Here is a 12,973-nt window from a genome sequence, read left to right on the forward strand (position 1 = left end):
TTGCATTTCGTGCTGAGTACATTAACCATCCAGATAAGTTATTATTATTTTTAGTGTGTCCAATTCTAAGTAGTCCCCGGGGAGGCTAACCTCTGACTCCTTTGGTGCCACGCTGAAACAGAACATGTTTGGGAGCGCTCTTTTTTCACTTGTCTGCCAAGCCACCGAGTGTTGTTTGGCTCCGTCCATGGAAGCAAATCCTAAAGGGTGAAAATGAATTTTGAAAACAGACCCAAGTGGTTCAGAGCCAAGTCTGGTGGATATGTGGATTTTGACTAGAAAATAGATGGCTTTATTTGCTTGTTTGTTATTTATTTTCTGCCTCATTTCACCAAGAAACTGAGCCTTCATGCTGGTCAGAAGGGCAATTTCCTGTGTGTGCATGTGTCCGTGTGTCTGTGTGTGTGTGTGTGTGTGTGGTATATGTGTGTGTGTGTTTCTGAAAACTCTTTTCTTTATTGTTTTACAAAGTACCATGCACATGGAAGCAAAGAGCACTGTATAGTTGGATCGGAAGGGTAACAGGAGTGAGAGAGACCTAAAGCAAAGTATCAGCTTAATGTTAGAGCGCGTTGCCTGGCAAATGCAGGGAAAACAGGGCTGGAATATTCTCATCAGAGAAATCAGAACTGACGTCCAAGGACTTTAAAAGATATGGAGTACCATGTAAGCCCCTTGGGCCCCTTGGGACAAATGGGGCCTGAACATCTCTTTGCAGCCAATGAGAACCACCCGTTTTTCGATGTTTTCCTTAGCTCTTCCTGAGCCCCTGACACAACGCCACATTCTCTCATCCTCTCCTCGCTGCCCAAATGCCTTTCCTTGGGTCCTCCTGATAGTCTTTGGGGGGAATTGTCTGTCCCCCGGTGCATTTTTTGGTTACTTTCTGGGGCACATAATCTTTAGCCGGGCGCTTCTCGGCGGCCCGTGGCCGGCTATCTGGCGTGGCCTGGGGTTCCTGCTTGCCCTCACCACGTGCCTTTCCCTCACTATCGAACTTGTCCTGCTTTTCTTGTTTCCCCTTACCTGGCTGTCCCTTGTCCTGGCGCTTTTCCTCATGCCCTAGCTCCCCCTCCATTTCTGGCTTTCTTCCTCATCTGACTTTCCTTCATCTTCTGTATCTGCTTCCTCTTCTGGCTTTCCCTCACTTCCCAGCTTTCCTTCATTTCTACTGTAGTTTTTACATGTTGAGATGTCCCCTCCTTTTCCCGTCCTGCAGGGATTCTGGACAGGTTCCTCTTCCTTTTCTAGCCTTGCAGGGTGCTTGGGACAAACCTGCAGACCTGCAAACCTGGACGAAGTCGGCTAGCCCCTGGCCCGCAGCTGCCCACCCTGGGCATCCCTGGGCAGCTCAGGGAGCTGGTACTGCATGGAGCAAAGGGAGGGGGTGGACAGTGCTGGGTAGAAGGGCAATTTCCTTATGTGGTTTGGAGACTGTTTACAGAGAAGAGTTCCACAAATGTTCTGGCTTCTCCGGCATCATGGAAATAGGTGCACAGTTTACTACAGTAAATTAGTCAGGATTGTTTTGACTACAAGTGACAGAAGCCAACGCCAAGTTCCTTAAGTAAAAAAAAAAAAAAGGAAAAGTGTATTGGCCTCAAAGCCATCAAGGAGACTGAGAAAGCTCACCAAATTGAGGAAGAGTTGCAGAACCAGGGCCCCAGGGGCTGGAATTTAGGATGGCTTGCCTGGTACTCTCCTCCTCTCCAGGTGTCTCTGCCTTTCCTTGCATGTTGTCCCCTCTTTCCTTCTACTCCAGAAAAACCTTCCCAATGGGCAGGAAACCTGGTTGTCACAGGCTCCAGTTTAGTAATCCCAGTTCCATCTGTAAATCCCAGGGAAGGTCTCTGATTGGCCCTGCTCAGATCCAGCCCCACCCCTTGAGCCAATCACTGCAGGGAGAGGGATGCAGTTCTAAGACTGACTTGAAGCTGAGTTGCCTATTCACTCCTGGTATGAGTGTGTATGTCATTTGTTACCAAAATAAGGGGATGGGAAGGAAAGCTCACAGGCTACTTTTAACTACAAGGACGGTGCTGCCTTAGATGTACTAAGAACCACATGGTCTCCAAAATTCTAGTTTGGGAGCCTAGAATCTAGTTTGGGAGATGAAATATAAAAATAACCAGAATGCAACAGCTTGCAGTGACTCCAAGGCTGGATAAGAATAGTTGGAACTCCCCACCCACCTCATAAGCTTGTCTCTTGGGTAAAAATTAGACACTTAATGTGAAAAGGCTTTGAAAAGAAGGCAGTAGCAAAGCCCTTTACAGGTCATCTGGCACATTCACACCCACCCTGGGGACACAGCACGGGCTCTGGAGTCAGACCCATTTTGTAGTTTCCTGAGCTACAAAATAGGACTGATACTTGTTCGTACCTCATATGGTTATTGGACAATTGGGGGACATGGCTGTTGAATGCTCCGCAGAGTGGCATACAGTAGGTGCTCAGTACATGTAAGGTAGTATTATTAAATTTGTTACCTGAGCCTCTTCAAACATCCATAGGTTAAACATGACAAGGCTAACATTCTCACTTTATAATGAGGACACAGAGAAGTCAAGGAGTTGTCTGCTAGTAATTAGTCCTTCTGGTGATGGAAGAACTAGGGGAAGACCAGCACTTTATTTCCAAGGTTTGCATCCCAAAAGGGCCAGGCCTAAGAGAGGCCGGTAGAATGCCAGGTGGAAGTGTAGGGACAGCCAGTGTTCATGGAGAAGTGGGGATGTCCTTTGGGCTCAGTCAGTGGCTTTCACTAAGGAGCAGAGGTGTGAAGGGATGCACACGAGCCCTCTGCAGAATTCCATTTCTACTGGGGGCTTAGGGCACGATGAGGGTGGGAAGTGAGTGCGGCTCATCGCCCCAAGCCTTCCTCTGATCCTCGTGGCCCCTCCTCAGGTACCGGCCGGACCAGAGCTTCTCTCCTGTGTGCTTGTTTACTGGGCCCATGCATTCTCCTCTATAAATATCAGCTCTGGTATTTTCGGTTGGCAGCTGTTGCTGCCAGAGAGATGGCTGGGTGGACGTGCAGCTCCTGACAAAACGCAAACCCCTGGTGTGCTTGGGCGTGGGCGTGGGCTGTGTGTAGGAGGATGAATCAGAGAGGGGTAGAGTGGATACAAGGGGGCAGAAGCCAAGTGAAGTTGGTGGTGTGGGGGTGAGACCGTTCTTAGTGATAGGAAACTGAAAGTACACCAGACCCTTCCTGGAAGTCACTCTCTTGTTTATAAACTTGACGCCAAGCAGGAGGGGAGGAAAAGGGCCTATACTAGTCTAGGGGAAAACTGAGGCTCACAGCTAGAACCCAGGTGCCCATGGATATACCTGAGCAGGCCCGCTCCCGCCAGGGTTGCTCTTGACCTTAGGGCATGTTCATGCCCTCAGGCCTGCCAAGAGACCCTCCTCCTCTAGGTCTGGCTGATGGACTACTGGTCTCTGCTGGAGCCTTCCCACACCTCTGCCACTACCGGAGAATCTTTAGAAGAAAGGTGACTTGGAGACTTTCTTGGGAATAGGCCTTGTCCCTTCAGGAAATGACCCAAAGTCTCACGTTGGAGCAAAAAAGGAGAGCCTCAAACTAAATGGAAGCCTCTCCCGGGCTCTCCCTGACCACCCCCAGGAGGAGGCTGAAAGGGGCCTGCCAGGGGTCCCAGACATGCTTGCTGCCCTGTTGAAGTTATTGGCAGGCCAGTCCATCTTCTGGCCCTCCTTGGGTGATCAGCCCCTCTCGCACACCCCTCAGGAGCCCCTCACCAGGGGCGAAGGCCTCTGGCGGGGGAGCTGGTCTCCCCGCCCCCACGCCAGTGGCCTCCCTTTCCTGGCAGGACAGCCGGATTCTGCAGCTGTCAGGGGAGGGGCAGAGGGGGCTGATGTCAGGAGGGATACAAATAGTGCCGACGGCCTGGGGCCCAGTGTCCCCTGCCGCATCCACTTTCCAGCCGGCCGCCCGCCCGCCCGCCCTCCGCCTCCTCCGTGCCTCTCAGCCTCGCCCGCGCCACCGCCATGAGCCAGGCCTACTCTTCCAGCCAACGCGTGTCCTCCTACCGCCGCACCTTCGGCGGGGCCCCGGGCTTCACGTTCGGCTCCCCGCTGAGCTCGCCCGTGTTCCCGCGCGCTGGCTTTGGCTCCAAGGGCTCCTCGAGCTCGATGACGTCCCGCGTGTACCAGGTGTCGCGCACGTCGGGCGGGGCAGGGGGCCTGGGAGCGCTCCGGGCCAGCCGGCTGGGGACGGCCCGCGCGCCCTCCTCCTACGGCGCGGGCGAGCTGCTGGACTTCTCGCTGGCCGACGCCGTGAACCAGGAGTTCCTGACCACCCGCACCAACGAGAAGGCGGAGCTGCAGGAGCTCAACGACCGCTTCGCCAACTACATCGAGAAGGTGCGCTTCCTGGAGCAGCAGAACGCGGCGCTTTCTGCTGAAGTGAACCGTCTCAAAGGCCGCGAGCCCACGCGGGTCGCTGAGATCTACGAGGAGGAGCTGCGCGAGCTGCGGCGCCAGGTGGAGGTGCTCACCAACCAGCGCTCCCGCGTCGAGGTCGAGCGCGACAACCTGCTGGATGACCTGCAGCGGCTCAAGGCCAAGTGAGAACCGGGTGCTCCCGGAACCCCCTTTCCATCGGCCAAGGACCCTCCCCTGCCCCGTGCAGGGAGAAGGTCATCTCCCTGTGTCCCCTGAGCAGAGATGGATCCAGGTCTCTCTCCGGTGCTTCCACTCTGCAACGGAAGGGTTTTCTTGGGGACATGATGGGGTGGGAATGGGAGACCTTGGAAGACCAGGTGCCCTGTGGACAGCCCCCTTAAAAAGCATCTTAAGATGTTGGGGTGATGTTGATGGCGGTCAGGCAGGCAGATAGGTGGAAGAAAGAGGCCCAGTGGAATCAGAGCGAAAGGGGAGGCTGATGGGAGACGGGGCCAGCTGGGAAGGGCAGGGGGTGGGGGACCCAAGCAGCAGCTCTCAGCTCATCTGCGATGAGACCCTGGGGAGGGGTTAGAGCGGGGATCTTGGCCCCTGGGCCTGGCTGAGGCTGTGCCATTTCACAGGGGAACATAATCTAGAGGAAAGGGGAGAAAGGGTGGGGGGCTGCAGCCCTCAGGAAGCTGAGAGGACCGGACGGTGGGCTCCACTGGGCTCCCAGTACCAAAGAGCAGCAAGTACAGAGCAAGTACTCATGGGTCCTCTTTCTGACAGCCCAAGTGAGCAGAGTCACCACCCTGCCACCCAGGTCACAAACATTAATTGAGCACCTACTTGGGCCACACTGCGGCTAGGAACCAGGAGCACAGAGGGGGATAAAATAGTCATGGTTCCTAATCCTTGGGAGATCACAATCTGATGGGGACATAGACTTCCAGGGTGTGGCTCTATGGCAGAGATTGGGCCACTTCCTGTCCCCTCCCTGGTTGGGCGGGGCCTCTTGTCTACCAGCCAAGGTCTTTCTCTGTCCTCAGCCTGCTCTCCTGGTAGCCTGGGCTAACCATCTCCAGGGCCGGTTTTATCCCCACCAACTCTCTATCTTTCTGTCCATCTGTCTGTCCCCACCAGGCTGCAAGAAGAGATTCAACTGAGAGAAGAAGCAGAGAACAGCTTGGCTGCCTTCCGATCGGTGAGCTCTGTTAACCCCCAGCAGCCTTACCCCTCTCTCCTTTCATGTGTCCCCTGCCCTCCCTTGGCCTTCCCCGGGTGATCAGTGACCCTGTTCCTCTTGCTTGACCTCTCCCAGGATGTGGATGCAGCCACTTTAGCTCGAATTGACCTGGAACGCAGGATCGAATCCCTCAATGAGGAAATTGCATTCCTTAAGAAAGTGCATGAAGAGGTATGTTCTGGGCCCTCCTCCTCAGGGTCCTTAGATGCTGGTGAAAGCAGATGGAAAGGGAGGATGGTAATGCTGGGCGCCGGCTATGGGGGTGTAAGGGTGCTTGCTGTGTGGGGCCTGCTAGGAGACTGAAGCTCAGATGCACCCTGCAGGAGATCCGAGAGCTACAGGCCCAACTTCAGGAACAGCAGGTCCACGTAGAGATGGACATGACCAAGCCAGACCTCACTGCTGCCCTCAGGGACATCCGGGCCCAGTATGAGTCCATTGCGGCTAAGAACATCTCCGAAGCTGAGGAGTGGTACAAGTCCAAGGTGGGCAGCCTGCCCCCTATCTCAGTCTGGAAGTGCTTCCAGTGGCTCCATCCATGGGGAGGAGGGTGAGCCTGGGTCTTCATGCTCCCTTGCCCATCCCAACCTGCATCCTGCATCCTCTCCACCCTTAGGTGTCCGACTTGACCCAGGCAGCCAACAAGAACAATGATGCGCTACGCCAGGCCAAGCAGGAGATGATGGAGTACAGACACCAGATCCAGTCCTACACGTGCGAGATCGATGCCCTCAAGGGCACTGTGAGTCCCTGTCCACCTTGCCTGGCCCAGCCTTTCCTGCTTGCAGCTTACACCTTCACTTTGTGACCTTGGGCCCATCACATGCCCTCTTTGGGCCTCTGTCTCCTTGAATCTACCACAGGGGTAAAAACAGGTGGATTTCCAGTTGGGCTCTCAGGAAATCATGAGGCTCCTATGTGGGGGCATGGAGGCTGAACAGTACTGCTGCCTTTTATCAGTTCTATTCTCCGAGTTCCCACATAACACTTCATTTGAGTTCAGAAGACTTTGACAACTCCTGTGCCTGACCATCTGGCCTTGCCTCCCAGCCCTGAGGCTGTCTTTCCCCCATTCTGGACTCCTCGTGTTCCCCCACTTCCAACAACCTGACGTTGGTCTTTGTGTCCCTCTCTTGCAGAACGATTCCCTGATGAGGCAGATGCGGGAGCTGGAGGACCGCTTTGCTAGTGAGGCCAGCGGCTACCAGGACAACATCGCTCGCCTGGAGGAAGAGATCCGTCACCTCAAGGATGAGATGGCCCGCCACCTGCGTGAGTACCAAGACCTGCTCAATGTCAAGATGGCCCTGGATGTGGAGATTGCCACCTACCGGAAGCTGCTGGAGGGTGAAGAAAGCAGGTGAGGGGCGAGGTAGGGCTGGCGGTGGGGTTGTGAGGGATGCTGGGGGGGCCCATTCCTGCCCCAGGGGGGTTCAGCATCACCTCAACAAGATCTGGAAACAATTTTATACAAGAAGTCACCACTTCACTAATTGCAGAGAATTAACCAAGGCCACCTGGGTAAAATTAGTGATTTAATTAATAGCTTTTATAAAAAGAGAAATATAACTATTCCCTCATCTACCTTCAGGATTAAGAACCAGCAGCATAAAACCATGTTCAGCAAATGGTAATAAAATATTACTGCCAGTCAAGGGAGAGATGAGAGCAAAGTGGGGAATGATGAGGTAGGAAAGGGAGGGGGCAGGTAGACAGAGACAGAGGTAGAGAGAGGGAGCCTTGGATACAGGCTGACAGAAAGGATGCAGACTTGTGCACTGAGGATGCACATATGCACACAGACACACACACACCTGTACTGATCAGAAAAGTCTCAGAATGACATGCTCAGACATGTCAACTCACCTCTAGACACAGAAAACAGCATACAATTGGAAGGGGACATGAGGTTACCTGCTGGGGTGAAGGAAATGTTCTATATCTTGACTTAGACTTATATTTACATGGATGTAGACAATGATCAAAACTCATTGGATTGTACACTAAAGATCCGTGCATCTCACTGTATGTAAATTTAACCTCAATTTAAAACAAGTCATTAACTCAGAAAAAAAATGATGCCTATTGATGCTCATAAAAATGATAATATCGCAAGTTTTTTTAAATCAGCAGACATGTTTAGATGTAGACCTACACATAGAATTCAGGTTTCATAGAATAACCTACATGTAATGGCCCGTAAAGGTGTCTGAAAGGCAGTTGCTGGAACTTGGCCTCATGTGGGTGGGCTAGGGGTTCCCAGCCTGGCTGGAGGGTGGGCACACACAGGGGATGTCCCCTAGACGTGCTACCCATACTTCCTACAGTGTCAGGAGCAAGAAGGACCTCCTGGTGAACTGGAGAGTGCAGCGGGTTTGTGGGTATTGTGTCATGTCCAAAGGTCTGAGATGGAATGGGTAATCCTTCCAGAGGGACAGTTCCTGGGACAGCTGAAGTTGGCCTTTGACCTGAAGTCCTGAGCAGTGTGACAGTGGGAGTGCTGGGACAGCTGGGGATGGTGTTTAGACAGGACTAGGACAAGCTTTGATAGGTGGTCACAGGGAGAGATGAGGCTCCTAACCCTTTGGGGATTTGACCTCTCCCCTTTCAGGATCAACCTTCCTATCCAGACCTTCTCTGCCCTCAACTTTCGAGGTGAGTGTGCATTGGCAGGTAGAGATGGGTGTGGTGGGGGGCAGGAATCTAGCCTGGGCACTGCCCAAGGCCAGCCAGGAGGAGAGGATGGAACTGTGGGGACAGGACCGGGGTCTGAGGAAGAGAAAAGGGGACTCCTGCAGCACAGGGGGAGGTGTTTGGGTAGAGGCATCTTCTGACAAAGAGATCATTTTACTCTATTATCTCATGATATTATATTGACTATGTGCTCTGCACCTTCTGGAAGTATTGAACATCAGTGAACAGCTTCTGTCTATTTTTTAAAAATTGATTTTAGAGAGAGAAAGAGACATCAATTTGCTGTTTCACTTATTTATGCATTCATTGGTTGATTTTCATATGTGCCCTGACCAGGGATTGAACCCACAACCTTGGTATATCAGGACTGCGCTAACCAACTGGTCTACCTGGCCAGGGCCAGCTTCTGTTTCTTGATATATCCAAACTCTGAGGGAATCAGGGGTGTCCTTGGGGGCCCGGCAGCAGAAGCATCTAGAACCATACCCTCTGGGCTATAAGGCGCCCACCACCCATTGTCTGGCAAGTCGCCAAGTGCCACCCTCCCCCACTATCCCCTCCCCTTTCAGCTGTTTGTTGAACACCTCCAGTTTGCTGGAGCAAGATGTTGGATGCACATTTAAACAATGAAGCCAAACCTTAGCAAAGCCAAACAATTAGAAGAAGGTGCTCCTAGGGCATTCTGCCATTCTGCCATTAGTAACATGCCGATTGTGTGGCTTTCCAACCCTGGAGAACAGAAAAACACACTATAATGATACATTAGGAAAGGAAGTCGGAACTCTTGGCAGCTTTGCCTTTCCTAGATCAAACCATTTATATCTTCGATATTCATTTCCATCAGGAAAAAATACATGCTGGCTCCACAGAGTTACAACGTTCATCACAGGCTGGTCTCTTGCTAAGGAGAATTATGAACACCAAACTCTTAGTTCCAAGGACCTAAATCTGACCCCTCCTATAAAACTCAGAACCTTCTTTTTTAGTTAGTAGTTTATACAGACACCAAGTGTGAGCCTTGCATGTAAAACTGCTTCATGCTGTTTTTGAAATTAATAGTCCTATGGCCATGATAGGGCAGGTATCATTGTTACCATTTCACAATGAAGAAACTGAGGCACAGAGGGGCATGTCACTGGCTACCAACAAAATGAATGAATCAATGACTGACTCCTGTCTGTCTCTCTTTTACTAAGACCTCATGTAACTCATCCAGAATCTTAAGGGGGGCTGGGTACCATGGTGTACTCTAAAGACAGTATCTTAGGACTGGGCTTTGGAGTTCTAATTGTCAGGGTACAAATTCACGCAGGACTCTCCTGAAGCCCAGGGGTAGAGAGACAACGCAAGGAGATGTGTGGGGGATGGGAATGCTGGGTGGCCTAGGCCCTAGGGGTCCTTCTGTCCTGAACCAGCCCACACCTGGAACACATTATTGGTTCCTGATTGCATTTCAGCTGTGGGACCAAGTCTGGGGTCTGCAAAGCTACTCACTGGGCCCAAGGATAGGTGATAAAAGTCCTGCTGAAAAAGTACCAGGTCAATCTAGAGGGGATTGAAGTCCTCTGGGCGCTACCCCTTGGGACCAGGGATGGACTCCCAGCCCCTAAAGCAGCCTGGACCTGGGCTTGGTCAGGCTGACCATGTGGATGGATCTGTTACAGAAACAAGTCCTGAGCAAAGGAGTTCTGAGGTCCATACCAAGAAGACAGTGATGATCAAGACCATTGAGACCCGGGATGGGGAGGTGAGCAGTCTTCCTGGTCCCCTTAGCCTTGGTGGGGGCCATGGGATGTGTCTTGGAGGTTGCCAGCTGGGTGTTTTCCATCAGCTGTGCTTGTATGAGTCTCTGTCTGAAGGGGGGCGGGGAGGTCCTGCTGTTCTGGGATGGAGGTGGGAGGCAGCCGGCTGTGGCAGCATTCTCCTGCCAGCACTGGACTGGCCTGGGTTTCTCTTCCTCCCTAGGTTGTCAGCGAGGCCACACAGCAGCAGCATGAGGTGCTCTAAAGCCAGAGACCCCTCTGCCACCAGAGACCATCCTTGCCCCTGTACCCACTGCCTCCTGAAGCCAGCCTCCTCCCATCCCAGCCACAGTGCTCCCCTCACAGCCTCTGACCCCCGCTCACCAGCCACCCCTCATGGCCCCAAGGGGACATGGCCCATTCCTGCCCCACAGGGAGCCCCCAGCAGTGTGAGTCCTGGATGTTGGAAGTGAGTGAGCCTGGCTCTTGGCCACCTTTAGGGTGTGCTGGGCAGGGCCTGGATGGAGCCAAGGCAGAGCAGTGACCCTGCCCTTCCACCTCTGTGACCTCAGGCCCTAGCCTCTGGGTTTGGAGAGGGACCCCCACCCTAGCAGGGTGTTGGGACCCACCCATGGGGTTGACCTCCCCACTCCCCAGCCGGGGTCAGAAAAAAGAAAGCCCCTCAGTAAGCTGGGCCGGTAACTGGGGGACTAGTCCCCTATGAAGATTAGGGGAAATTAAATTAACCCCATAGTCCCTGTGGAGACTGGGGGGCACTAAATTAACCTCATAGTCCCTTACGTTCCCAAGGTAAGCTTAGAACGCAGGGGCTGCAAGAGGGAACCCCCGAAGGTGCCAGATGTGGGAGCATGCAATTCAGAAGGAGAGAGGGTGGGCGAGATGCTGAGAAGACAGGAGAGGAGAGAGGCAAGAGTGGTCTCCGGCAGGTGGCAGGGGCGCCCACCTCCCTGCGCCTGCCCCTCCCCCACTGCAGGGGCTCAGGACAGAAACAATAAAAAGATAAGCACAAGCCTAGCATGTCCTCTGTTGTTGTTTTGTTGTTATTTTTGTTTTTTTAAAGTATATTTTATTGGTTATGTTGTTACAGTAGTCCCAACTTTTTTCCCTTTGCTCCCCTCTGCCCAGTTCCCCCCTTCCCCCAGCAATCCCACCCCACTTAGTTCATGTCCATGGGTCGTGCATATAAGTTCTTTGGCTTCACCCTTTCCTATACTATTTTTAACTCCCCCCTGTCTATGTTGTACCAACCAATTATGCTTCTTAATCCCTGCACCATTTCCCCATTTCTCCTCCTTTCCCCTCCCAGCTGATAACCCTCCACATGATCCCCATACGTATGATTCTGTTCCTATTCTGGTTTGCTTACCTAGATTTTGGGTTTTTTTTTTAGACTCAGTTGGTGATAGGTGTGAGTTTGTTGTCATTTTAATTTTCATAATTTTGAGCTTCTTTTTCTTAAATAAGTCCCTTAGATGTTTCATATAATAATGGCTTAGTGATGATGAACTCTTTTAGCTTTACCTTGTCTGGGAAGCACTTCATCGGCCCTTCCATTCTAAATTATAGCTTTGCTGGATAGAGTAATCTTGGTTGTAAATCCCTGCCTTTCATCGCCTTGAATACTTCTTGCCAGCCCCTGCCTGCCTGCAAAGTTTCTTTGGAGAAACAAACTGATAGTCTTATAGGCACCCCTTTGTAGGTAACTCTCTGCTTTTCTCTTGCTGCTTTCAAGATTCTCTCTTTATCTTTCACCTTTGATATTTTAATTATGATGTGTCTTGGTGTGGTCCTCTTCGGGTCTAGCTTGTTTGGGACTCTGTGTGCTTCTTGAACTTGTATGTTTATTTCCTTCATCAAATTTTGGGAGTTTTCCATCATTATTTTCTCACATAAGCTTTCAATTTCTTGTTCTTCCTCTTCTCCTTTTGGCATCCTTATGGTTTGGATGTTGACATGTTTAAAGTTGTCCCAGAGGTTCCTAAGCCTCTCCTCATTTTTTTTAATTCTTGTTTCCTCCTTCTGTAGTGGTTGACTGTTTTTTTCTTCCTTATGTTCCTAATCATTGATTTGAACCCCTGTTTTCTCCCCTTCACCGTTGGTTTTGTGTGGATTTTCCTTCATTTCATTTAGTATAGCCTTCACCTCTTCCCTTATGCATTTGTCATACTCAAGCATATCTGTCAAGCCTGTGAACATCTTTATCACCAGTGTTTTGAACACTGTGTCTGTTAGGTTGGCTATCTCCTCGTCGCTTAGTTCTCCCACTGGAACCTCAGTTTGTTCCCCTTTTTGGGTAATACTTCTCTGTCTCCTCATCATGACAGGTTCCTGTGTTTGTTTGCCTCTGTGTCTTAGGTAGAGCTGTCACACCTGTTAATGTTGTAAGGGGTGGAGTCTTAGGTATTCATCAGTACTCGGTGACCCGTTTCACCACATTGTGGTGCTGTATGTGAGAGAGGGGTCAGAGAGGGAACAATGCTGCTTCTCAGCACTCGCCCCTTTTCCAGGCACTTCTCCCACTTTCGTATGGGACTGACGCCTCTCTAGCTGTTGCCCTGGCCATCGTTCCCAGAGTGGGTGGGTCTGTGGACATTCTAGGACCATGGGTGCCCTTTAAGCAAGCAGATTCTGCTGAGAGACTGGCTGTTTCTTCCTCTGCCCCAACCCCCTCTGCTTTGCACAGTCAGAAGCAATGAGGCTTGATTTTTCCTGGTGCTGGGACCTTGAGCTGTGCCGTCTGGTCTTGTGCTGAGAGCGCTCCCCAGGTGTCTCTCCCTTCTTTTTAAAATGTGTGATTGCGCTTTCTGCTGGCCTGCTGCTGCCACTGCTACCTGTCTGGATGAGTATTTCTTCTTTATATCTTTGT

At 51.6% G+C, this 12,973-nt stretch overlaps 1 protein-coding gene and 1 pseudogene across 1 annotated transcript; one reads left to right on the top strand and one right to left on the bottom strand.

The window, feature by feature from the left end:
* Window positions 1–562: 562 nt before the first annotated feature.
* Window positions 563–1,371, bottom strand: LOC150022692 (uncharacterized; annotated as a pseudogene).
* Window positions 1,372–3,933: 2,562 nt separating this feature from the next.
* DES (desmin) lies at window positions 3,934–11,121 on the top strand. Its single transcript, XM_090284413.1, has 9 exons — window positions 3,934–4,586; window positions 5,548–5,608; window positions 5,726–5,821; window positions 5,974–6,135; window positions 6,267–6,392; window positions 6,790–7,010; window positions 8,262–8,305; window positions 10,009–10,091; window positions 10,310–11,121. Exons 1-9 carry the CDS (start codon window positions 4,009–4,011, stop codon window positions 10,349–10,351), a joined length of 1,413 nt encoding a protein of 470 aa, XP_090140539.1. The 5' UTR covers window positions 3,934–4,008; the 3' UTR covers window positions 10,352–11,121.
* The last annotated feature ends 1,852 nt before the right edge of the window (window positions 11,122–12,973 follow it).

The sequence above is a fragment of the Furipterus horrens genome, unplaced genomic scaffold, assembly GCF_987537825.1.
Source record: "Furipterus horrens unplaced genomic scaffold, mFurHor1.1.pri manual_scaffold_1, whole genome shotgun sequence".
Classification (NCBI taxonomy): Eukaryota; Metazoa; Chordata; class Mammalia; order Chiroptera; family Furipteridae; genus Furipterus; species Furipterus horrens.

Excerpts from the sequence above, each read along its gene's own strand:
- DES (XM_090284413.1), top strand. The coding sequence starts at position 4,009 with ATGAGCCAGGCCTACTCTTCCAGCCAACGCGTGTCCTCCTACCGCCGC. Across the intron at positions 5,609-5,725 it reads GCTTGGCTGCCTTCCGATCG|GATGTGGATGCAGCCACTTT; the intron begins GTGAGCTCTGTT and ends GACCTCTCCCAG. Across the intron at positions 5,822-5,973 it reads TTAAGAAAGTGCATGAAGAG|GAGATCCGAGAGCTACAGGC; the intron begins GTATGTTCTGGG and ends TGCACCCTGCAG.